The sequence below is a fragment of the Calonectris borealis genome, chromosome 1 (assembly GCF_964195595.1).
Source record: "Calonectris borealis chromosome 1, bCalBor7.hap1.2, whole genome shotgun sequence".
Classification (NCBI taxonomy): Eukaryota; Metazoa; Chordata; class Aves; order Procellariiformes; family Procellariidae; genus Calonectris; species Calonectris borealis.
This window is the reverse complement of record NC_134312.1, coordinates 192396563-192422190: the sequence shown is the minus strand read 5'-3', so window position 1 is coordinate 192422190 and position 25628 is coordinate 192396563. Positions and strand designations below refer to the sequence as shown.

At 39.1% G+C, this 25628-nt stretch overlaps 1 protein-coding gene across 6 annotated transcripts in view; it reads left to right on the top strand.

Moving 5' to 3' along the window:
- The first annotated feature begins 1616 nt into the window (after positions 1-1616).
- The window catches only part of UFM1 (ubiquitin fold modifier 1), a 70421-nt gene continuing 46409 nt past the window's right edge, over positions 1617-25628 (top strand). For 3 of the 6 annotated variants that reach the window (XM_075139743.1, XM_075139739.1, XM_075139738.1), the window contains exons 1-5: positions 1617-1701; positions 1786-1842; positions 2246-2303; positions 7092-7131; positions 7560-7592. In XM_075139743.1, the coding sequence (XP_074995844.1) occupies positions 1700-1701; positions 1786-1842; positions 2246-2303; positions 7092-7131; positions 7560-7592 (190 nt within the window). In that variant the 5' untranslated portion in view covers positions 1617-1699. Of the gene's footprint in view, positions 1702-1785; positions 1843-2245; positions 2304-7091; positions 7132-7559; positions 7593-12014; positions 13367-23424; positions 23836-25628 lie in introns of those variants that run through there. The other 3 variants (XM_075139742.1, XM_075139741.1, XM_075139740.1) reach the window with 3 other exon arrangements.

Sequence of the window (25628 nt, the reverse complement as noted above, 5' to 3'; positions counted from 1 at the left end):
AAATACGGGGTAACATTCAGCTACACAAAATACAAGGTTACATGCTCAGAAATGACTATTAATTATTTCTAACTTAAGGTGTGATCTCTTAGAAGCAGGGGGATGAAAAAGCCATGAGATCACTAACATTACAAAATAAGCATGAGCCACCAATGTGATACAGTTGTGAAAAGCAGACACAATACCATAAAGGTAAATGCAGGAGACACAGGCAAATACTAATGCCGTTGTACAAGCTGCTAGTGAATTTCTTCTCCTTGTTCTTTTTAGATTTTTTTTCAGTTTTTGCCTAAGTTCAAATAAGAGCAACAAAAGGGTGAAAAGCTGAATTTCGTATCCGGGCACTGAGCCAATCCTTAGGTAAGAAATTAGTGACTCCAATGTGTCAATTGCCTTTTGTTTGGAATTTCTTCTACCTTAACCCTAATGAGACCCCAATTAAAGTGAATTCAACAAAGTGCTTTGGCATGACCAGTCTGGCAAGCAGTGTGCGAAAACAAGTGTCTCAGTCCACAGTGAAAGCTGTCCTTCCTGCAGATGGTGCAGACTGGAGAAAATATGAAAGCAGTTTGGCAAAATATTTTCTACAATGGTAATACTGACATGCCCGGAGTTGGAAACATGGTCATCACCTGCATTAACAGATGAACAAGCATTAAAGACAAAAATTTCTTCACATGTCCATGCAACCTTATTTAGCCTTTAAACGAAATTTGCCAGACAAACAAAACTGGAAACTGCTGGTTTTCTGCCATAAAGGTATCCGTCACTATCCAAACAAAACTCCAACCCTAGCTCACCCATCGCAAGGAAGATGTGAATGATTTTAAATATTAAGGGGATGGGAATCGGTGCATACTTGCATCCGTCTTCCCCTGCATAACTTCAGCAAGCACCCGCGGAACGTTACGGTTTGAGAGCGACACGCGGACGCGAAACCTCTGGTAACCAAACCCAACGATGAACCGTCCCCACCCCTGCATTACCGTATACGTTTGCATACATGTACACACACACACACATATATACAAAAATATATACACACACATACACCCGCAGTTATCTATAAGCACATTAAATCCAGCAGTCCCTTTGTTGGCATTTCTTCTACCTTAACCCTAACGAGACCCTAATTAAAGCGAATTCAACAAAGTGCTTTGTTCAGCTGTTCAGAAGAAGGGGGATTCATCTTTGTTTAACGGCCCCACACCCCCGACCCCGCCGGCCCGGTGCGAGGCGCGCAGGCCGCCACCCGCCACGTCCCTCAGCCGTGCCCGGCCCGGGGCACGCCACCCGCCAGGCCCTCGGTCCCGTCCGGCCCGGCGCGGTCCCTCCGCTTCCCCCCCGGGGCCGCGCGGACGTCACTCCACGACGCCTACGGAAACGCTGGGGTCCCAGCACCTGGGTCCTACCTCCGCCGCGGAACAGCCAGAGCTACTGCCTCATTAGAAATCCTCACCGCCGCCCTCCGGGGCACCTCATCACCCCTCCGCCCCTCCCCTCCCCGCGCCAGTCGGACACCGAGACAGAACGCCCCCGCTCCCTCCCCCGTAGCTGTCGGCAGGACATTTTTTGTTTTCCTTTGCGGTCAGGCGCGCCGCGGCCAGCTCAGGAAGTGGAAGGGGCAGCGAAGGCCCCCTCGGGCGCCGGGCAGCGGTTGACGTGTCGGTGGGGAGCGGCGGCGGCGCTGGGGAGCATCATGTGAGTGAGCGAGCGGCCCGGGCCCCGCGGCCCCCACTCCCTCCCCCCAGCCCTAACCCGGTGCTTTCTCCTCGCTCTCCCCAGGTCGAAGGTCACCTTTAAAGTGACGCTCACCTCGGACCCGCGGCTGCCCTACAAAGTGTGAGTGGTGTGGCGGGCCGGGGCCGGGGCCGTGCCGCCGCGTGACGCGAGGAGGCCGTGAAAACCGGCGGCAGCGCAAAACGTACGCGGTCCTGAGCCGCGTGGCTTTTGACGGTCACCTTGACAGGGCTTTGGCACGAGTGGAAAGGGCAATTTTCTTCCTCCGTGTGAAACGAGAGGCAGTTTTGTGCTGTTAATTCACCTGTCAGGGCTCTTCTGCTTTGTTCTGCTGCCGTGCGTATCCTTTTAGGCTTTGATTTAGACCTTAAATTAGTACACGCACATCTTTGGCAAGAGTATTACCGTTGGTAAAAGTGAAGCATTAGTTAGTAGTCTAATAGCAAATAAAGTTGCTTTTCAGTTTGTCTTAGAAGTCACGTATTTACTTTCATTGTAATTTCAGGTTAAGTGTGCCTGAAAGTACACCTTTCACAGCTGTCTTGAAGTTTGCTGCAGAAGAAGTAAGTAGAAAGCGATGACGTTGTTTTTTAACTTTTTGAACATTCCTGAAAGCAAAGGCTTTTTAATTGTAAAACGCAATGGTTAATTTGGCACAAAGAATGCTCTTGTTAGGTACGCATGGACACAAGCTTTACTGGTGTCAGTGTGGGCCTGTCAAAACTTTCAGAATCCTAAACTTAGCAATTCTCACACAATTTACACATCAGCAGCAGGTATTGACACACTTCCTGTTCTTCTTTGCAATTAAATTAAACCATTTTGTATCAGTATTAAAAATTTATGAGAGTGAACATAATTAAAAGATACTGCTATTAAATATTTAATATTTTAAATTGCTTATGTAGAATATCCAGAAAATTCTTTATAATTATTCACGAAATTCTTAAACTTTTCTCACATTCAGTTCCAGTAATCTCTGACGTTGGAAGACATACAGTTTTTGATTATAGAAGGTATTAAAATTAGCCATGTGGGTTAGATTCAGAAAACAGATCTAAGTGAATAAGACTTGGATAATGTGTTCTTTGGCGTCTGGGTGTTTGATCTTTCACATGGAATCCAAAACCAATAGGTGCCTAAATTGCCTATATAATGTATTTGAAGAGATGCATCCTGTTTGTTTCAGATTAAGTGTACAGAGATTAAGAGGTGTTCATCTGGGTGTAAACAGTAAAATAAAATGCTCAAAAGCATGATGCCTTTTTTCATCTAGTCGGCAAACAGATTCAGCTGAGCGTCTGTTCTTGCAATTCCCCTTCTGTCTTTTTAGGAAAACTTGGGAAATTTTGGGTTATTGAAAATTTCATTTGTTCAAGCATTGTAATTGTAGTAAAATAAATAATTAGGAAGATAATGGACTACGTGTCTTGAGTCTCCTTATGTTGTTAGTGTTATACCACTATGTGACAGAAGTTCTTAGTGGAAACACAGCTTGTGGGTGGAGGTTGTGGATTGATTGTTTGTTGTAACTTTGCTTGAACAGAACAATATACAGAATAATAAATGCTGTTAAAGATATTTGCTGATTTAATGGCTTTTTTTTACTATGTTTTTTTCCCAATTATTTTTAATCTGAACTAAGGCAGCTGTGCCCACACAACCCATACATAGAGACCTAGACTGAAAAGTCTAACAGACTAGTATGAGGGACCAGGAAAGATTGGAGTGGGACTGAGGAGTTGGAGACACCAGGAGTGAGGGGCCACTTCTGGTGGGAGGGTTGCCATCAAACCTGTTAACTTTACCTACTCGTGGAACCACAGTGTTAGTTGGTGATAGGGTCCTCTGTGAAATGGATTTAGAGAAGAATTAATTACTTAAATATTCACATTTAGCAAACCATTCTTTTATTTGAGCATCCATGAGAGTTTTGCTGTTTGAGCTCAGACCACTCTGGATCAGCACAGTTTTATAGTGTAATTGTAGATGTGTTTTGGAGGCTCACAAGAAAGATTGAAAATGTGTGATGGAATGTAAAAGAGCCCAGTGTTGTTAATGCTCGCTAGAGTAATTCCATTAAATGCCTATACAATAAACATTTTCTTTTAAAGAAAATAGAAAATACAAGGAATACTTTATTAATTCTCCTCCAAAACAGTGTGAAGCATTTTTGTATTAGCCTGTTTCAGCGTTGAATAGAAATTAATAACATGAACGTATGGTTGATTTTTCAGAATATGGCACTGGTTTTAGTTGTCATTGCTGATGTGTTACTGAAGCTTTTTACATCTCTGAGACCAGGCAGAACTAAAAGCTTGTAAACAGACAGCAAAAAAGACTGCTAGACTCTTTCCCAGGAATGAAGCTCCTTTGGTCCGTTGTGAACTGGCGTTGAAAAGAATGAGAGAGAATTTTTTTCTTATATAAATGTTTTTTGTTCCTTGAACTGCATAGCTTAACATTAACTTATGCTGTGTATTGTGATTCAGGTACCAGTACCTTGTATGAAACATTTCACAGTACCTTGTGTGAAACATATAAGTAAAAGATCAAACCGTAGCCCTGGATTTTGGACAAAGATGTTAGTTGGTCTCCTGGGGAAATGCATTATCTCCTCAGAGATTAAAGCTCTTGGGATAGAGAAGGATTTAAGTTTCAGCTGTTTAGCCTTAGCGAGTTTCTACTGAGTTGTTTCTCAGAGTCTTAAGGTTTGGCCAAATCATAACCAGAATTTCCCCTACAGTAGAACTCTAGCCATGATGTAAAATGGTTGTCTTACATATTACATTTCAGTCACAGTGCTTTGTCAAAGATTATAGTTTTCTGAATTACTTTCATTGCACAAAACGAGATGTGTTCCTCCTTTTTTTTTTCCTTGGAAATAACAGACGTATATAACAGATTTTTTTCTGTCATCTCTAGCACATCACATAACATGAAAGTTCATTGTACACAATTCACGATTGGCAGAGCTGGAAGTGAAAAACTGGATCATTAAATGTGGAGGTCTCAGGAAGTCTCAATCATTTGTAGCAGTGTCAGCCCTGCCCCATATATACATTTGACAGTGATAATTTGAATAATGCAAGTTTAACTCTCTCCTTATTTTTTACTTTCTCTGTTTGTCTTACAGGCTATATATAAAAATGTAGATTGAAATGTAGAGTATTGGAAACACTACTCTCTTTGGTTTTTATCTATTTATATTCTTTCCAAAATTGTGACAGTGTTAATGTTCCCTTTTACAATGTGTGGTATCTATTGGGTTTTTTCCTTCATCTGTTAGAGCTACTTGGTACATCTCTCAGGTGTACATATGCACAATACTTACAAAAAACCTTTCTTGCATTTGTGGAATTATTACTAAAATAGTCATCCATTTCCATTAAATAAAGTTAAATTTTATTCTTTCATAAACATGTATATTTTTGAAACTATTCTTTTGTTAATCTAATGTTACTCTTGATAGATTGGTGCTAAAATACTATGGTTTAATGCACTCACCTGCTATTCATTGCGCAAAAAGGAGTTGAGCTTATTACTTTAAAGGATTTTTGTCATCATTGTAAAAAGTGAAAAAGGGATATTGCAGAAAGGAATTATTGCAGCCTATCAGTACTTATATGGGGCTTATAAGAAAGACGGCGACAAACTTTTTAGCAGGGCCTGTTGTGACAGGACAAGGGGGAATGGTTTTAAACTAAAAGAGGGTAGATTTAGAATAGATATAAGGAAGAAATTTTTTACAATGAGGGTGGTGAAACACTGGCACAGGTTGCCCAGAGAGGTGGTAGATGCCCCATCCCTGGAAACATTCAAGGTCAGGTTGGATGGGGCTCTGAGCAATCTGATCTAGTTGAAGATGTCCCTGCCACGGCAGGGGGTTTGGACTAGATGACCTTTAAAGGTCCCTTCCAACCCAAACTATTCTATGATTCTGTGATATAATTGTTGGTATATGATTGTCATCTTTTCCTTATAGTTTGACTGTAGGTAATGACAAATGTATTTCCTGGCATTGGAGAAAATAAGTTTTGTGGCAGCCTCAGTTATCAATTTATAAAGTTTTTAAAGCAAACAATCTCTTTCTTTAAAGAGCGTGAGTTTGGGGCTGGATGTTACCCAATTTGGTTTCAAAGCAAGCCAGGGTTTATCTACTTAATACAGAACTTCTTTGCTTGAGGAAAGCACAAGTAGTGAATGCCATTGAAAGGCATGGCTGAATTGACTTGTTCAGCAAATGGGAGAGCTTTGCAGTTCTTCCAGGGAAGCACGCGCTGTTAGCATTCATAGTTAGCTGCTCTTTTTCTTATGCAATATAGAGAGGAGGATGAAGCGCTTTGTGAGGTTTCACTGATACTTGCTCATTGCTGAGACGCCAATCTTTTACCTTAGGGGTTGTTCATTGTGATAAGTAAAGGAAGCCCAAGGAGCAAACTTTGGTCCTCAGACCAACCAAGTAGCACCGATTGACTTGCACCCACCCTACCCTTTCTGTCCTGTGTGGTCCAACCATATTTAGATAGTGCAGGATTTTTCCCTGGCCCTGCCTGGCTCCCTCTAGCCCTGAGAAATAAGTATTTTTGGCTTCCCCATCTCAGTTCAGATCTTCTGAAATAGTTTGAAGCCTGTATGCAATGCAACCCTGAGTAGGGCTTTTCATATTGTAAAACTGACCGTGTATGATGTCCATGGAGGGGGGGTACCATGGAGACACATGGTGGTGACAGAGGGTACAAAGCCTGATTAGGCTGGTGTCAGAAACCTGAGGAGGGAGCCAGATCTGATGCAGTGCTGTTAGTGCTTCCTTCTGTAAGCAAATCCTGGAGTGAACTCTTCTCTTGGAGCAGTGCAGTTGGAAAGGTCCCAATAGAGCCAGGGAGAAGGCTAGAAAATTGGTCAAAATTAGTCAAGATTAGCTCAAGCTAATTCTTGTTTAACTCCTGTTAGACATAACAAGTATGCTTCTTAGAAGTTCATTTCCATACATGTTTTAGGTATTCCTTTCTTTAGTAAGAACTAATATTTCTTAACTTTGCAGATGCTTAACTTTTATATTTTATCTAATGAATAATAATAATTGGATTTAATTAGTTGTTTAGTACTGCAAATTTCGCATTCTGTATTGAGGTGTCTGATCAACTTTGACTTTAAACCTTTATTTTGCTATGTCTATAAATATAGCATAAATCTGAGGGGAATATTTTCTCATAATTTTTTTTACATGAACCAGCTAAAATTATAATTGCTTTGAATATCCCCTATATATTTTCTGCTTTAACTACGTCTCTTATGTTATTTTGTCCTTTTCCTTTAGTCTTACTTCCTTTATGTCTTAATTTCTTTAGTTCAAAGTTCCTGCAGCAACAAGTGCCATTATAACAAATGGTAAGAATACAGTTTATATATATATATTTTAATAGTTTTTATATTGTTGTTTCAGTGAAGGGCTATTGATAAAAGCAAAAGTGTATTTTCTTTCACAACCTCTACAGACTGCAAACTGAATTTAATAATATCGCAGCTTTATTTAAATAGTTTATGCATGGGGTGAAGGTTTTAAACCACTACTATTATTAATTTGGTTTTGTCCTAACATATAGCATGGATTTTCCGTGCTGAAGGTTTCTTGTTAGCTCCTATGATAGGACTAGTTTTGATGATAGGAAATAGCTGCTGGAAGACCTGATGTAATAATTACATTTTGTTGGTATATTATATTTTTTGAGCTGTAAGTTTAGTGTAGTAAATTGTATTATGTCTGTTTCACCTTTTCCTCTTTTTTTCTCTCTTTTTTTTTTTCTTTCCTTTTCTAGATGGAATAGGAATAAACCCTGCACAGACAGCAGGTAAGTTATTATTTATGAAGCCCAGTATTAAAAACCTCAGTTATTTTTCTTCTAAACTAATGCATAGCACTTGGGGTTGATCTATATTTTAAGTTTTGATTTCTTAAATGGGAGAAGCATTACCCAGTAGTTGGAAACTACGGTCATTGTAGTGTGTAAAAGTTAAATACACAGAACTATTGTTCAACATTTGTTTATTTAGGTCTGTGAAAAAATGAGGCACTTCTGATCTTCGGGGTTTAGCTATTTAGTGTGCAGATTAAAAGAGCAGTACTGTATTACATGTTACTGAAATAACAAGTAATAGCTGTATTTTTTCCTCACTATACCTAGTCTAGTAGTATTTGCTACTTCAGCAGCACTTCTGATGACATATGTTTAAAAAATAATACTCAGCTTTAGAGGAGGAACTCTAGGTGTTGTGGGAAGCATGTTTTCAAGAAGAGAGGGTCTTCTTGCCGATAGCCCTCTTCATCTCACCAAGGGATTCCAGGTGAGAAATCTCTGATTTCAACTGTGGAGGCTTGCTATGAGACAAGAGTTTCTCTCTGTCACAGAAAAGTGTAAAGTTTTTCCCCATCACCTCCTGAAATACATGGAAATGTAGTACAGATGTTGAATTGTACTAATAATGGTCTGTTGTCTGGAAGCATGCTTCATGGACTTCTGCTTGGAACGCTATAACTTTAAATTAATATGGCAATTATGACAGTAATCTAATCTCGATCTATTTGAGACGAGAGTTATGGTGGAGTTGCAGTATCTTCTTAGGGAAGAAATGTTCATAACTTTCTACTATGAATATGAGCCGGCAGTGTGCCCAGGTAGCCAAGAAGGCCAATAGCATCTTGGCCTGTATCAGAAATAGTGTGGCCAGCAGGAGCAGGGAGGTGATCGTGCCCCTGTACTTGGCACTGGTGAGGCCGCACCTCGAATCCTGTGTTCAGTTTTGGGCCCCTCACTACAAGAAGGACATTGAGGTGCTGGAGCGTGTCCAGAGAAGGGCAACGAAGCTGGTGAAAGGTCTAGAGAACAAGTCCTGTGAGGAGCGGCTGAGGGAACTGTGGTTGTTTAGCCCGGAGAAAAGGAGGCTGAGGGGAGACCTTATCGTGCTCTACAACTACCTGAAAGGAGGTAGCGAGGTGGGTGTTGGTCTCTTGTCCCAAGTAACAAGCAATAGGACAAAAGGAAGCAGTCTCAAGTTGCACCAGGGGAGGTTTAGATTGGATATTAGGAAAAATTTCTTCACCGAAAGGCTTGTCAAGCCTTGGAACAGGCTGCCCAGGGAAGTGGTTGAGTAGCCATCCCTGGAGGTGTTTAAAAGATGTGTAGATGTGGTACTTAGGGACACGGTTTAGTGGTGGACTTGGCAGCGTTAGGTTAACAGTTGGACTTGATGATCTTAAAGGTCTTTTCCAACCTAAACGATTCTATGATACTACGAAATAATAAAAATGGCTTTATGGCTTGTGAAACACAGTCATCCAGTGAAAACTGTGAATATAATTTTACTCCTGCTTGCAAATGTGATGAACGGTTGATGGAGACTTGCTTCTGTTTTTTTTGTATGAAATCTCTGCCAGGTCTCATTCTGTGTCTGCCAGTTGTTATTGAAGATACCACACCATTTTTTTTCAGATCTAAAGAGGCAATAAGAAAGCAAGATGTTATCAGCATACTTAGCTATGCAAGATAAATAGTATAAAGTATATCCTTGCAGAGCCCATAGTAGTATCTGATGGTTAGAAGAGCAGTTGCTTGACATTAGTTTGAGGAATTCCTCGGAGTTGTAAAAGGAACCATTTAAGTGTAGTGACCCATTTCTAAGGTCCGCGATTGCATCAACAACATTTGAAAATGAAGATCAAGTGAGCGTTCGGCTTTCTGCTCCACTGGAGGTTTCCATCCTTCCTGGGCTTGCCTTGGGACACCTGGATTATGGTTTGACAGGTGTACTGCCTCAGGCAGACTCCTCAGCTGATGCTGTGCTCATCGTGATCCCATGGCTGAGTGTATTAAAAACAGATAATAAAACTAGTAATTTAGTTTAGCTACTAGATCGTCACCCACGTGTAAAGCCGCATTTTCACATTTCCACTCAAGAATACTTAGGCAAAACAGGCAAAAGTCAGTTGCTTAAGTTAGGGTATACTTAGGCTGATTCTCTTCCTCAAAACTATACTTTCATTTTGTATTATGTAGCTCAAATTAGTTGTAGCTTAATCCTGCAAAGTAAATGTATTTAGGACTACTTGATTCCTGAATGAAAACATCCATATGGTAGTTCATCATGCTTGCAGCTGTGCGTATTGAATTCACGTATCCAATTGATTTGCTTTACCTCTCCTAAGTTCTTATAAATGTTGAGGAATTATTCAGTAGTAGTATAAGACAGCATCTCATAATTGAGGATTAGGTAAATCAAAAGCATCTAGATGCAAAATGTTTTTATCACAGTCTTAATCTTATCTGCAAATGTAACATTAGGCACATGGATTGCACATGGATTTTTTTTTTTTAACAAAGAAGGTACCATTGCCCTGACAATGCTGTGTGATGTTGCCCTTAAACTGGGGGGAAAAAAAACAACCCAAAAAACAATTCTTCTCCCCAAAAAACCCCAACCAAAAAATGACTTACACCAAACCCAAGACCCAGACCAAACTCCCTCCTCAGTTTACAAATAAACATATATAATTTAGATATAACTTTATGTTCAGCCTTATTAATTGATAAATTGATAATCTCAGAAACTTGGTAGGGTGAAATGTACTTTTTTTTTTTCCTTTCTTTTTTTCCTTTTTTTTTTTTGCATATATTAAAGTTCCTGTAGATTGAACAGTTACTTTAGTCTTCAAAAACTTCCCAAAATAAGATGATCTAGGAATAAAATCTTAGTAATCCTTGGGGATTTCAGAGGTTTTGTACTGTTCCACTATTTCCCCACCTTTCTGAATAAAAGTACTCCTCAAGTATGACTTTCATTCTCCCTACGTGATTCCATGGAGGAGGGGAAATGAAAGCTGAAAAAGCTAGGCTTAGTACTTAATTCCTGCATTGATATCAATTTTAAATCCTCGATAGTTCAGGGAATAGTATGCCATAACTTTAATAAGATGCTGTGATATTAATGATGGAAGCAGACTGAGAGGTGGGGTTAATGCTGTCTGCATGAGATGCAGCTGTGGCCTGTTTTAAAATTTTAGAGTTTTATGACAGCCATTGTAATATGGATACTTTTTATCTAGATTGGTAAGCTTAGTTCTCTGGTTTGCTGGTGTGACAGATTTGTGTTCAGTGGATTTTGTAGATCTCTTTAGTATGTGGTCTTGACAGATCTCTAAAAACAGAACGTCTTCTGATAACACATTCTTTTGAATTGATTTTCTAATACTTGTTATGTTGAATAAGTAGAATGGTCTCGATCCTGATTCATGTGCCAGAAGAGTGAAGTTTGAAGAAGGGTAGCTCTGTTCCAATATGCTAATAACCTGAACAAATGTTAAATATCTTGATTTTTTTATGAGAGCACTCTATATCCATGGGGTGCTTGGGAGAGAAATACAGTTATTCTGTTTTTACAAGTCAACGCAAAGGTGAATAAGAATAGGTAGACATTATTAAAACCTGATATTGTAGAATTTCATATAGTCTGTTTCATGTAGTAGTAGTATGAAGTTTAAAAAAAAAGTTCAATATAGTAATTAAATAATGCATCACTTTTAGCAATGTGGTTTCATTTTCAAATGTTACATTTAATAGAAGAAAACAGCAACCTGAATGACAATCCTGAATACATGCAGAAAATATTCTGGACGTCTGAGTATTAGAAACTTCTAATTTTCATACTATGTCCTCTTGAAAAGACTATCGTGATTAAGACTATACAGTAATAAATATGAAGGTCAAGATTTTTTTATGCTAAAATGAGACTGACTTATGCTTGGATATGTGGAGAGCCTTCCTGAAAGAAAAGTACAGTTGAGGTTCTGAAGTTAGAAGCAGATAAATACTGAACCAAGGAGAGAATTAAAAATAAGTATATGCATGAATGACCTCAAGATAAAAAAATAATTATGGAGAAGTAAAACTTAATTTCCTGGTCCTGAAATTATGATGGCATATAAGTGAAATCAGACATTCAAGTATGGAACTGCAAAGTTTGAAAGGTGATAGCTTGCAAGTCTTATTAGATGACTTTGGGTCTGGTATTTCTATTTAAAAATAAGAGCTCTTTGGAGTAAGAGGGATAAGATGAAATTCTATGGAAACATAAAAAATACATTTCTGGTATATTAGAGGAATTACTACAAAATTGTTAAACACTGACCTAACATTATTATCCTTTAAAAGTTTATGCTTGTTTAGGTAATGTTTTATTTGGTTGGTTGATAACACATTCTGTTTTGTTTGTTTGTTTAGGAAATGTATTTCTAAAGCATGGTTCAGATCTACGGATTATTCCCAGAGATCGAGTTGGGAGTTCTTAACATCTACTGAAAGCTTTGGAATAAGTGACATTGCTATGCAGTAAAGATCTATTTATTTTGGAACTCCAAAATGCAACTAATGAATTGGCCTTTTTTAAAGCTAGCAAAAATGACTTCCTAGGATTTTATTTTTTTTTAAACAAAAATAAGGTTTCATTTTCTTGTTAAAATATATTAACTCATGCACAGGTTCTTCCTTGACTAGTAGAAGAATGGGCTGATTCCATGTTATGTTCGTGAAAGAAAGATGGATTTCTCTATAGGTGTTACTGACACCACAAGGGTAAACACACAGCCACAATCAATAGATATTTAAAATATTGGATATTGTTTAACCTACTTTGTGGAAGGGAGAACTTTGTTATGATTTTGCTACAAAGAAATTGTTCCTCCTGAGTGCTAAAACTTTTACTTTTTTTTTTTTTCCCTTTATTTTTTTCCTAAATTTACTTCCATGTTTAGAGGAACAGTTTTCACATAGTTCAAATATTAAGCTCAAATGGAAGGGAAATTTCAGGGGTTTATTACTCAAATAAGTAAATAACTGCCAAATGTTCCAAAGTAATTGTAAGATTTAATTGCTGCAAATATTTTAGGTAAAGAAGAAAACAGAGGTTTCTGTGTGTTAAAACTTCATTTGATATATTGTGAAGTTACAAAAAATACAGTTTCAGAGAATTTGAGACCTAATCTCCTCACATGAAGTGCCATCAGCTGACAAGGATTGCAGCATAATTTGGGAATGTGTAGGTACTGGTCAAATATGTCATTCCTTTTTCAGTAAACTAATACTAGTTCTTTCTAAAAGTCTTGTTTTGTTACCGCGTGTTACATGGGAAACAGCGTAGAATTCACTGAAATGTTTGCGTTCAGATTATATGCTTCTTGTTTATAAATTGCCAGGGGTAAACTATCAGTTGTGTATTTTAATTAGAGAAATTGCTGCTTTTCTTGAACTGGTAATCTACTTTGTGATTTAATATATCTGGCAAAATCTTACCGTGTTGCATTTTTTCTGTCCCACTGAGTTTAACGGAAAGAACAATTGGCAATGTAGTGCTTGGTTAAATGAGTATTGTCACAAATACAACTGTCCTGTGCAATAATCGTGCTCTAGAAGGATGTTCAGATGTGTCAGATAGTGCAGAAGTACAAAGTGCTCTTCTGAGTGGGTGTAAATTGAGTATATAGAGAACTCTTCTGAAAGTGATACTTGACTATAAACATTGTAAAAATCTGGATTTTCCTTTATTTTAATAAACAATTATATGAAAAAAGTGCAAACTTTGTTCCTCTCTCGTATTCATGATTAGATTTTGACAATAATTAAAAACTCTGCCCTTTAACCTTCTAGTCAACATGCTTTGAGATGCATTTCAAGCCAAAAAATTCTTAGTATGCAGAATTCTACAGACCACTGCCTTTAAAGGGCAGAGTGCATAGTTTCTATTAATCTAATGCCACAATATAATTAGGATGAGCAAAATTAATTGCTTGTAATTTTTGTCTGCAAATCTCTTGACTGAATACCTGAAAAACCACCTGATACTGGAGTATAACAAACAGGAACCTTTTGTTTTCCCCTGTCTAAAGGTGCAATATAGTTTTTGAAAGGCCATCATGGTTAAATGCATTTTGAAACTAAGATGCTTTGGTGTTTATGTAAAGGAGGGTTATGTAAAAATAATTTCGGATGGGGGCTAACATTTCTTACACTGTTACTTAGGTAGTAACACAGATAGCATAAAGTACGTTTGACATACTGCATTGCAAGTAGTTTACGTAACAGGATCTGTTGATTTGTAACAATAACTGGTCTTTATAGTACTTTCTGTATTCCTTACACCTTTGTCTCAATATGGTGTCTCAAATCTGAGCATAGCTTTTCCGTGTGGTAAAGAGGCTTGATTTCAGTAGTAAAATGTACTTGCAGATGTTTGCAAGTTGATTTGAGGTGTACAAGTTCATTTTGTTATGTCCAAGTCATGTTTGATATGGTTGTATAGGAAAAATTTAAGTTTAGAACCACACTTGCTAGGGCTTGGGAGTCGTCATAAGATTGTGAAAAGAGTGCTGTACTGTCAGACTAGTACTAGTTTGTCTAACTATACTTTAAGGCATACTTTGGAAATCAGCTCTACCTGGAGTTTGTATTGTCTTTGGCTCTGGTTATAACTTGACTGATGTTAAATGAAAGACTTCTGTTGTTTGTGACTGACTTTGTCACGCCTTTGCTGAAGTCAATTTAAAGGGTCTTTTCTTCTGTATTTTATATTTGTAAAAGGATGGCTGGTTTATATTACAAAGATACTCTGTGAAGAGAAATTTTGGCAGAATCATAAAGCATTGATGTGAAAAGTCCCACCAAAACTTTTAAAGAGCGGTAATCATTCTTTTGTTTTATACAATATTATAGAAGTCTTACTTTTCTCAAATCTATTATTTGATAGAATTTGAAGATATCATGGAAATTTTTCAGGGAGGAGAGCACAATGATCTGATGAAGTATAGAAGAACTGGAAGACTTGGGAAATGGCCCCGATAGTAGTCTGTCAGTGCTGTGGCTTTCTTCCTTGTGTTCCCAAGCCACAAAATCCAGCTTTATTCTGTGTTTGAGATTAAAAGACCATTTTCATCTCTTGTTGCTACTAAATAATAACCGTAAAAATTGTTGACAGCAGGTCTCAAAAGTTGAGAATTTTTCTTCTTTGTGTTTAGGTTGATGGTGAAAACCCAGCTCCTGCTGCTGCTCCACTGATACAGTGAGCAGTCGGAGCAAGAGAAGGAGCTGTGCCAGTACGACTGCAGACTGTTAGTGGATTCTGATGGTGCTGGGGGCCCAGCAGTCCTTTGTATGGCAGCATGCGGGTGGCCGTCAAATGGAGCACTTTAATAGGGCAGTGGAAGAAACTAAATCCTGCAGTTATTCTAGTAGCCCTGTGGAGACTGTGTTTCAGTGATTCTGGCAGGAGAGCTAAGCTCCAGCTGGGTAAAATTCAGTCCATGTGCAATACATAGTGTTCAGATTTAAATACAGTATATCCAGCTATACATCTCAGTAGTGAATTTCAGCCACTGTTCCTACTGATGGACGGTGAATACCAGGGAGTATTCACAAAGGCTAGCATGATCTTTTTGAGGCTAATCTCTGCAGCCTGTTTCTGAAGTTAATGGAAGTGAGGTTCCTCCAGAGAGAGATTCAGAGTAGCTAAATGAATCTTCAGTTCTGAATCGCCCTGTGGAGGAGCCTTTCTCCCTTCACTGACGAGGGAAAGCCATTGAGGCATTAGCCTGCAGGAGCTAATGTTAACCTTTGTGAATACCTTCCCCGACAGGCACTTCCCTCTCCTGTCAATATTACATGTTATAGCATTGTACTACCTACTCGCTGTTGTTTGATCTCGATGTTTAGCACATGATACACAGCTCCCAGGGACTTGTTCAAAACCAAAATTACAAGAACTTGTTTGCATGAAAACAAACCTGCTTTTTTATGTGATATAATTAGTTGAATGCATCTTTTTTTTTTTTTCTTTTTACAGCAGGTTTAGCAGCCTTGGTTGGAGTGTGGGGAAGGCTTGTTGTTCTTTACGGAAAGCTTTGTCAGGTTAAAATTAGTTCTGACACCAGTGCCCACCAAAGCTGCCCTATCACTCTCCCTGCTCGGCTGGACAGGGGAGAGAAGAATGCAATGAAAGGCTCGTGGGTCGAGATAAGGACAGGGAGATCACTCAGTGATTACTGTCACGGGCAAAACAGACTCGTCTCGGGGAAATTAATTTAATTTATTGCCAATCAAATCAGAGTAGAGTAATGAGAAACAAAACCAAATCCTAAAACACCTTCCTCTCACCCCTCCCTTCTTCCCAGGCTCAGCTTCTCTCCCAATTTTCTCTACCTCCTCCCCCCAGCGGCGCAGGGGGACGGGGAATGGCAGTTGCAGTCAGTTCATCACGCGTTGTCTCTGCTGCTCCTTCCTCCTCATGCTCTTCCCCCTCCTTCTTCACTGACCTTGGTGCCTGCAGACTTGTTTCTCTCACATTTTCTCACTTCTCTCTCCTGCAGTTTTTTTTCCCCTTCTTAAATACGTGATCACAGAGGCATTACCACTGTTGCTGACGGGCTCGGCCTTGGCCAGCAGCAGGTCCATCTTGGAGCCGGCTGGCATTGGCTCTGTCAGACATGGGGGAAGCTTCTGGCAGCTTCTCACAGAAGCCACCCCTGTAGCCCCCCTGCTACCAAAACGTTGCCATGCAAACCCAATACGTGTCCACAAACAAAGAAGAAAATATGTGTACTGAAGAAAAAACCAAAAGATTCCACTACTACATTTTTTCAGAGTATAGAATTGGTCTCCTTTATCTCCCTGAAGAGGTTAAATGTTCCTGGAAAGCAGATTTTAGAGTTTGGAATGCATACAAATAGCCACTAATAGAAGGTCCAGGTGCAGGCGTTCCTGTTTATTACTGTGAAGAAAATCCTGAGGCTATGTGTGGGAACTGTCAGTGTCTTCTCACTGATGAGAAATACTAGATGTTGTGTGCAAGAACTATACCAACCTCAGAGGCTTTTGATCATTTTAATGGAGAAAATCACTCTTTGATTTTGAACAATAGATCAAGTTTGTCCTATAATCAAGTTCTATTTATAGACCTTGAAAGTAATCTTTGTGTAGTGGGAGTGGGAAGATCACTATCCACAATCCCTTTCACTGCTTATGAGACTTGACAAGAAATAAGTCTGGGACAGTCTGGGCATTAAAAAAGGTTCAGGATTTGTCCCTGTGGAATTCTGCCTGAAAGGTGAAGTGCCAGCTGAAAAGCGTAACGTCTTTATCTTCAGAAGACCTGGCTGTGATAAAGATTCATTGCTGTCTGATGAAAAGTTAAAAAAAAAAAAAATTGGAGAATATGCTTTGTCTTACCTATTGTGGTACATGGTCATTTTGCAATTCCAGGCTCACGCTGTATGTCTTCTCATAGCAAAAGCCATAAGATTTCAGTAGATGGGGGCTATTCTGTTTGCCATCATAAACATCTTAGAAATTCAACTAAAGAGCTGTGGGCTGTTTATAAGGCAGTAAACATGAGGGAAATATGTATCTGAAGCATATCATCCATACCTAGGGAACATTCTTGCTATGGATGATCAGAAATAGTTTGGTATTAGTACTGATTCATGCTCCTGATGCTTTGTAAGCATCAGGCATTACTTTGAACTGCTTTTCATGTCTGTTTTTTCTGAAGTAGTTCGTAATACTTTAGATTGCATGCTGGCTTTGCCAAAGTGCTGTTAGTTTTTACTATGGGCCAAACTTACTGCTATGACTTCTGTAGAGTATAGAAATAGAAATGCTTCTTCTGGATCAAGCTGGGTTTATGCAGACTTTAAATATATATGCCTGTGTAAGTAACTGACCTGTGCAGTTCTCTAATTCCTTCCCTGAGGAAGCAGGACCTTGTTACCTTTACTAGTTGACCAGAATAAGTGAGCTGCAGTGGATTATGGAGTGGTAAGTTGTGGCTGATGAATGCCAGTAATAATGGCAGCCTTCTTTAAATACGGAGAAACTACAAAACTACAAAGAATAATAATTCCATACATAGATGGAGTCTTTGTGATTCTCTTCGGGCAACAAAGTTGTTGTCCTGCCTTTTGTTCAAGGCAAAGCTAAAGTCAAGTCTGATCTTAAGGGCTCCATCATGCATCTCACTCTTACACAAGTTACTTTGGAACTACTGTTTGTGTGGAGGGATTTCTCACCCAGGTAAAAGTGGTATGATCAGGCTCTTACGATTTTCACAGGCACCATGCTGACCAACTTATTTTCCTGAAATAGCTATTAGAATTACCTACTGGTTTCAGCAAATATATCAGTTCTTCTTGGATGCTGCTCTGAAAGATACAGGTTTGTTTCCCGGGTATTTTTTTTATTATAGGACTCCAGGTCTGATTACAGGATTCAAGAAAGAAGCAAATGTTAGTTATTTTGAATTCAAATTAATTGCATACAGAGTTGTTGGTATTTTTCCCAATAATTTGCCTCTGTTTGTCTGCAAAAGAAACCTTTGCAGTATGGTAAATAGAAGTGCAGTACCATTTCCTGCTCACTTGCCAAAACGAGATCAAAGGTGTAGTCATTAAGCGGTTGTCATATCTTCTGATAATGTAGACTTGATTTTATGTCCTGGCACAGAATAATTTTTAAAGGCTGTTTCAAAATATCATCGACTATTAGCCAATTATTACAAGCCAAAAAAGCAGTGAGGTTGTTCTCTGTCTGTCTTGGGGAATGAATAGCGAGAATTCTGCAATCTTACAGTACTAACTGTGCAAACTAAGCAAATAACCATCAGCAGGCTGCTGTTCAAGAGTGGCTTAAATGGTTCTTGTAGCCACTCAGATGTGTCTGCTGCTAATTTAGTTTTCTATTTCTTGACATTTTTATTGTGTAGAACTAGGCAAAAGAGCTGTTTCAAAGCTTTGTCACGTAAGTGTGGTAATTTCTTGCCCCAAATCCATTGCTTTTACCTGACTGTTTAGGTTACTATTACTGTCGCATAGTTATGTTAAGCACATATTCTTACAGCTGCTACAATTTCAGTAGAAGCCGTCAGCATTGTACTGACCTGTTCAGGTTAGTGACTTCCAGAAAAGTGAGGTTCCCCTCTGTGGAGGCTATTGAGACACCTTTGGATGTTGCCTGCTAGTAAGTTACCAACACTTTAATTAGTAATTCTTTAGAAAGCATTAAAATAAAATCTAGAAAATGTGGCCTGCTGCTCTAATACGCATGACAGAGAACCATATCACAGGAAGAATGCTGCTGAAAGGAAGGGGACTGCTGTTGCAGGGGAAGGGACTGGTCCTAACAATTAGACGGTTTTGCATATGGGACCAGATTCATACTTCAAATTTGACTCGTGGGGTTTTTTTGCTAAACTTGGGAATTCCTTATGAAAGTAATTTTTTCTGTGCTGTATGTGGCTTCTTGCATGATAAGGAGGGAATCCAGAATGATGTCTGGGTTGCCAACCCAGTGCCTAGAACCAGACAGAGAGGGATTCCAGCCCTTGTTCTGGGAACGGTGTCTGTATTGTACATCCAACAGGCAGCAGTTAAAACAAGGAAGAGGTCATGACTAGCGGGAGAAGAACACTGGCCGCCTAAGGCAAATCCAGAGAGAGAGCTCCAAATGCTGATATGTATCTGTGCTTGCTCATTTTCTCTCTGGTGGTACACACCTTTCTTTACAGTTGCCTATGTAACCCGTGCAGACTGCCCTCAAGTCAGGATAGCATGTAGCCTACTGTTTTCAGTATTCTCCTGAGAAATGAGAGAGAGGTTGATCTTCAGGATAAGGAGAAAATTGGATCTTCATCTTAATATCATAGATGAGCCCAGGCAGCCAGACTCCTAAGAGGTAGGGTGAATGCCCTGACTCCAAACCGGCAGCATCAGAGTGAGGTCTTCACAGTTAGCTGAGTTTTGGAGGGCTTACAGTACAAAAGAAGGGCATTGGCAAACTGGAGCAAGTCCAGTAGAAGACTATCAGGATAGTGAGGGAACTGAAGCACGTAACCTAGGAGGAGGGAGTGATGGAGCTGGCTTTATTCAGCCTGAAGCAGAGAAAGGTAAGGGAGAATCTTTCAAACATCTAAGGGGTGGTTGTATAGAAGATGAAGACAAAATTGAGTTAGAAGTGGACAGTGAAAGCAGCGGACGTAGACTGCAGCATGGAAATTTCTGATTAATTATAAGGAAAGAAGTATTCATAGAGTGCTTGGACACTGGAACTGGTTGCTAAGAGAGGCTGTGGAGTCTCCATCTTCGGTGATACTCAAAAGATGATTGGACAAGGCCCTGAGAACTGATGTAACTGAGGCTGGCCCAGGTCTGAATGGGGCTTGAACCAGATAAATCCCAGAGGTCCTTTCCAACCTAAGCTAGTCCCTGGCCATTTCTTTCCTTAATCCCTCTGCCCAACTTTTTCTTGATAGAGAAGGAACTACATCTTTCTTTACCTTAGGTATCTGCCCAGATAGTGGAGACATGGCAGAGCCACAGCTCTTCCTACTTGACCGCTTTTTGCTCTCTGCACACCTGTACTTTCTCAGAATACCTATAAAGGATTACAGTCTTTGACCTCCTGCTGGAGTGGCAGTAAAAGTTTGACCAGAGGGAACAGTCAAAATCTTAGTATCCTCTACTGTTGTGTAGAAGCTGTGATGCTGTGACAGTTGCGTGAGAAGTTTGGAGTTTGATAGATGAAATATAAAGGCATGTGTGTTCATTATGATGTTAATATCAGCCATTTTGTAAATTACATTTTTTATGTTTAAATTGAAAACAAAAAGACAATGTTGGATGTAGCTAATCAGCTAATGTTTATTGCAGTAGCTTTCTAAACCACATTTTCCTCACGTGGGCGGGGGAGGGAATGTAAATAGCATTGCTGTAATAAAATGCTGTCAGAGGATCCATGTTGCTTGAAAAATTAACATCTTTCAATTCATTTTTACATTGACGTTTCCAGTTAGCAGTAGTGATTTAGCAGTAGAGACCCATTAGCTTGTGGCAGGGTTCTGTTCTATTGCTATGGGCTCTTGAGTAGGATACAAATAATACTGGCTAACAATACCAGCAGCTAGGCGTCTTTACCCCCAGCATGAATAGTGAAAGATCGTACAGGCACTCAATGTCAATAAGCACCACCCATGCAGAGCAGATTATTCGTACATGAACAACGGCACAGCACGTCTTGCCAACTGTACAGTAGTCAATGTTATCCATTATGGGTGACAATGAAATCAAAATGGCCCAATTATTTATGTCAGATTCATTTATTTCCCACTTTTTGACTAAATAATGCTCCCAGTGAATACGTCCATAGTATAAAGTAAAAGGGGCCAGAGTGAGCTCAGGTACTGATTATTCTTATTTCATGGCTCTGTTTTGGACAACTCCAACTCTCCAAGACAGACCAGTTCCAGAGGGGGATTGCAGGACAGTCAGTACCACGTGGCCTCAGGTCCAGGAATCTGTTGTTTAAAAGCTGGTCTGAAGCTTACCCATTTCATTTTTATTTGTAATCTTGTGGCCATAGAAACTTAGGATGGAGATCTTCCATTGATTTTCAACCTTTACGGTCAGAGATTGCTGAAGATTTATGCACCTTACTTAAACATCTGCAAATGACAGAGGAAAGCGATTTTAACCATGTGCTTTTGTGAATTAGCTGGTGACTTAAATTTCTTCTGTCCTACTGAAATGCCAGAAGAACTTATAATACCAGAAAAATCTGCAGGCACAGAAAAAGTTTATGGGGGGTTAAAAAAAAATCTCTAGAGGATCTTAAAAATGAGAGCACTTGAGTGTTGTGGGGACTGATGAGACTTGACATCTCATTTCTTTGTTGCAGTTAGAACAGAATCATTAAGGTTGGAAAAGACCTCTAAGATCATTGAGTCCAACCGCCAACCCAACACCACCATGCCCACTAACCTGTGTCCCTGAGTGCCACATCTACACGTCTTTTAAATACTTCCAGGGATGGTGACTCAACCACTTCCCTGGGCAGCCTGTTCCAAGGCCTGACCACTCTTTCAGTAAAGAAAATTTTCCTAATACCCAATCTAAACCTCCCCTGGCGCAACTTGAGGCCATTCCCTCTCATCCTATCGCTTGTTACTTGGGAGAAGAGACCAAGACCCACCTCGCTACAACCTTCTCTCTAAACTTTCATGGGTGACCACTGCTCTGTGGTTATTCCATTGCCCTGATTCCAAACACCTCCAAATATGAACTGAAGAGGCGATTGGTCTCCAGGCATCTCTAAAAAAACACTCTTTACTTCTTTCAGTTCTGACCATTCAGAATGGTCATCTGTCTGATATCAGTGATGCTTCCATAGGGGACAACATGTCTTTTGTCATCAAAGTAGTGTAGACTATCTTTTCTCTAAATTATTAAAGTAATGCAGTTTACACTGGGAAGCCCTCACAGCTAAGGAAACATAGCAAATACGTTTTACAGTTGGACTCGATGATCTTAAAGGTCTTTTCCAACCTAAATGATTCTATTCTGTGATTCTACATAAAGTGTCTTGGGCCCTACTCTAAAAATAGTTGAAGTTATCAGTTATTTTTAGCTCTGTGAAATAAAATGAGAAGAAAACCTGTAGCTTTACCACTTTATACTGAAAGTGGCAGCTGTCAAAGTAAAGTATGCATTCATTTTTTCATATTGTGCCTTAAATGCAAATTTTATTTTCAGTTTGGACAGTGAGATCCCCTGGAAAACAAAGCTTTATTAAATTGCTGCTGTGATATGCTTGCATTACTTGATGACCTCAAATTAGAATGGCAAGGAAAGGCTGTAACAGTTTCCAGTGTTAATTACAAAATCAAGATGTTTGTAAAGGTGTTTTAACTCAGGCTTTGTCTAGTTAGTGGAAATTATTTTAATGAAACCCTTGACAGCTTTTGTCTGAAGATTTGACATTTGATGATGCTAAATGCAAAATAAATTCCTGCTTATTAGTGCTCAAGTATTAGTTTTAGTAATGCCTCCCTGATATGAGCAAGGTATATCATTGCATACTAAATCTTATGCATTGTACTGCAATTCATGTTCCAGTGTAAAACTAAATGAAGACAAATAATTACTTCCACTATCCAATGATGGTGGATTGAAACATCAATTCTGTCCATAAAAAGAAAGAACAACAACTCTGTGGTGACAAATAAGTAGTTACGGTATCAACAGTATGTATGATCATCCATCTAAGTTCATGTGAACTTTTAGTATTGAAAAATGAAATATTGTTAGAAGTGGATAGGGAAGATCTGCAACTGAAATGCACTGACTCTGCTTCATTTTGATTGCCAAAAACAGTGTCAGCACCATTCTGTTTGATTTAATGCAGAAGACTGTAAGTACAAAGAATTGTAACTTTTTTAATACAATAATTCTTCAACTATTTTTGTTGTCAACAGGCTTGCATGAATTACATGCAATCGACATGTGGAATTTCTAAAGGGATCTACAACTGTTCTGGAAAACTGTTAGGGATCTAAAACTGAAAAAGGCTGAATACAATTGATCTGGTTTAACTATTGGTCCTGCAATAGTTAAAGAATAAGGCAAAAATAAGTTTTAACTGTACTAGAAAGTGTTTTGCAAGCATGTTCTTCTTTTAAAGTACTGGTAAACAAGATGCTGCAGTCTCTGGAGGTTTTCTAGTCCAGTGTTTTACTACACTTATATTTAGAAAGTTTTTCCCAAACTCCATTTTAGTTTGTGAAAATTAAGCCTGCTTCTTCTTCCTCTTTTCCCATCAGAACAACTGATGGGACCAATGACTGTCCGCAGGCTCCTATTTCAACAGAGTATAGGAGAAGCCTAATCAATAAATTTAGGCTAAGTGGACTACTAAGCCAGGTAAGATGGATTCCAGTCAGGGAGGCTTTTACAGAAAACAGCCTTCACAGAAAACGCCCTTAACGCATCTAATGAACAGCGCAGATGTGGGAGATGATGCTTCCTGTTCTCTGCAGATTGGTTTTATTAGCTTCCTAGCTACCCACAGTATTAATGGTCATAAAGTTAGGCAGCTTAAAAAGCTGTTTGAAACTAAGCTGAAAAAAACCCTGTAGATTCTGCTTTAATTAAACTCCTGTCAGAGGTATTCAGGCAATAAATTAGTTTGCAATCTTATAAATAGCTCTGTCCATTCAATTAATTTCTTGCATCATACATTTAAAGATGTTAATCTTTCTTCGCTGAGGTGCTTTTTTCACTTTAGGTAAGTCTGCCATTTTCACACTTCATTCTTCTTTTTTTATCCAGAATTCTCTTCCCATCTACCTTTTTATAATTTCCTTCTTCCTTCGTTTTAATCTGATTCAGATTGTCTATCATTAGCTCAAGCCTTGTTCCATCCCAGCTCTTTGAATTCCATTTTTCCCTTCTTCTTTTCCTGAGACCTTTCCACAGTCTTCATTTCTGTTATTTCATGTAGCACAATTAAAGTGGTCTGTGTTGCTGGCTTGTTCTGAATTGCTGAACAACCCTCCTGCCTGTTTTGCTTTCTTGATCCCCAGTCTAGCTGATGCCTTGACTGTATTTTTTTTCTCTTCCTAGGCCCAGGGCTAATTTGGTGTGTGAGGAGGTGCTGGAATGTTAATGTATATAGCTGGAAAAGTCTCCTCCACATCAAAAAAGAAAAAGAAAAAAATCTGGCATGCAGAAAACAGGCTCCAGTATTCTGGAAACATAGTATATCCATCTGGACAACCCCATCATGAAATTAGCTTTGTCCTGTTCCTTTAATGCTTGCTGGTTTTTTATATTATTTACATTACTTCAGTAGAACCAAGTTTGTGTTACTCAAAAGATTCAGAAGTGAAAGGCAGTGTGTGAGTTAGGAAAGTGAGGTAGGAAAGCTTCCCTTTGTGCATCTGGCAAACAGCTTAACCCAAAGTGAGCTTTCCATCCCCTTGCAGGATGGTTTACTGCTTGCTTTCTTGAGAATCCTATTGTTTCAGGTCATTGATTACCCACTGCTCATCTTACACCAGAGGTTTGGGAAATGTGTATTCTTCTAAACACAGGTTATTTTCACATCCATAATGAAGTGTACTTTATTTTTCTGAAAAATAGATACATATTCAGCTACAGCTGTTTACTGCTTATAAAAGTCCAAGGACAGACTCTTCCGTTGAGCTGGGTGAGCTTTGGATCAGGCATTTATATGGTATAGACCAAGAGTGCTGCAGATAGCTGACAGGGAGACAAAGGAATAGTAGTCTCTCTTGGCCAGAGCACTAATGCTCGGGTGATTCAAGAATTAGAGAATTCTGCTTGTGAGCTACTTTGAGCAAGCCATAAACTGGCAAGCCAAAGCTACTTTGAGTGACTTTCAGCAAACCATAAACTGCTTTTGTGCCTTATTTTTCCTATATAGTTTTCTTTTGATTCCTTGTTTTTAACTTTTTGGTCTGGTTATCTTCTTTTTTTTTGTTTGTTTGGTTTTTTGTGGTTGTTTTTTTTTTGTTGTTGTTCTGGAATAGTTCATACTTTAATCCCATTATCCTATAAATCCACCATACACCATTATTTCCTTGCTAACTACAGCAGCTGATAATCAGTATGGCCAGCTCTCATGCAGAGTGATGAAAACACAATAAACACAGCATGAGAAAATGTTTCAGGCATTTCAAAATAAGCCTAACTACAGTAAGAGACTATAAAAATTATGTTAGTTGGAGAATTAGTTCAGGTAAAAAATAGTCTTTACTCAGTTAAGTAACATAGGATTTTTTGTTAATGGAGGCTATAAAAAAAGCTCTTCTCAAGTGCTGAGGTGCTTTTCTTGGGAGATGCACAGAACTGCCTTCTTCCAAGGATGGAGAGAGGCTCAGATGAATGTTTTTGACTGATTGTAGATGGGACATGGGCTGGGTAAAGTGAGCTGATCTAGGAAAAAGGAGGTGGTGAAAATACAAGGGGGCTCATCTTCCAGGTGTCTGCATGTCTTGAAATA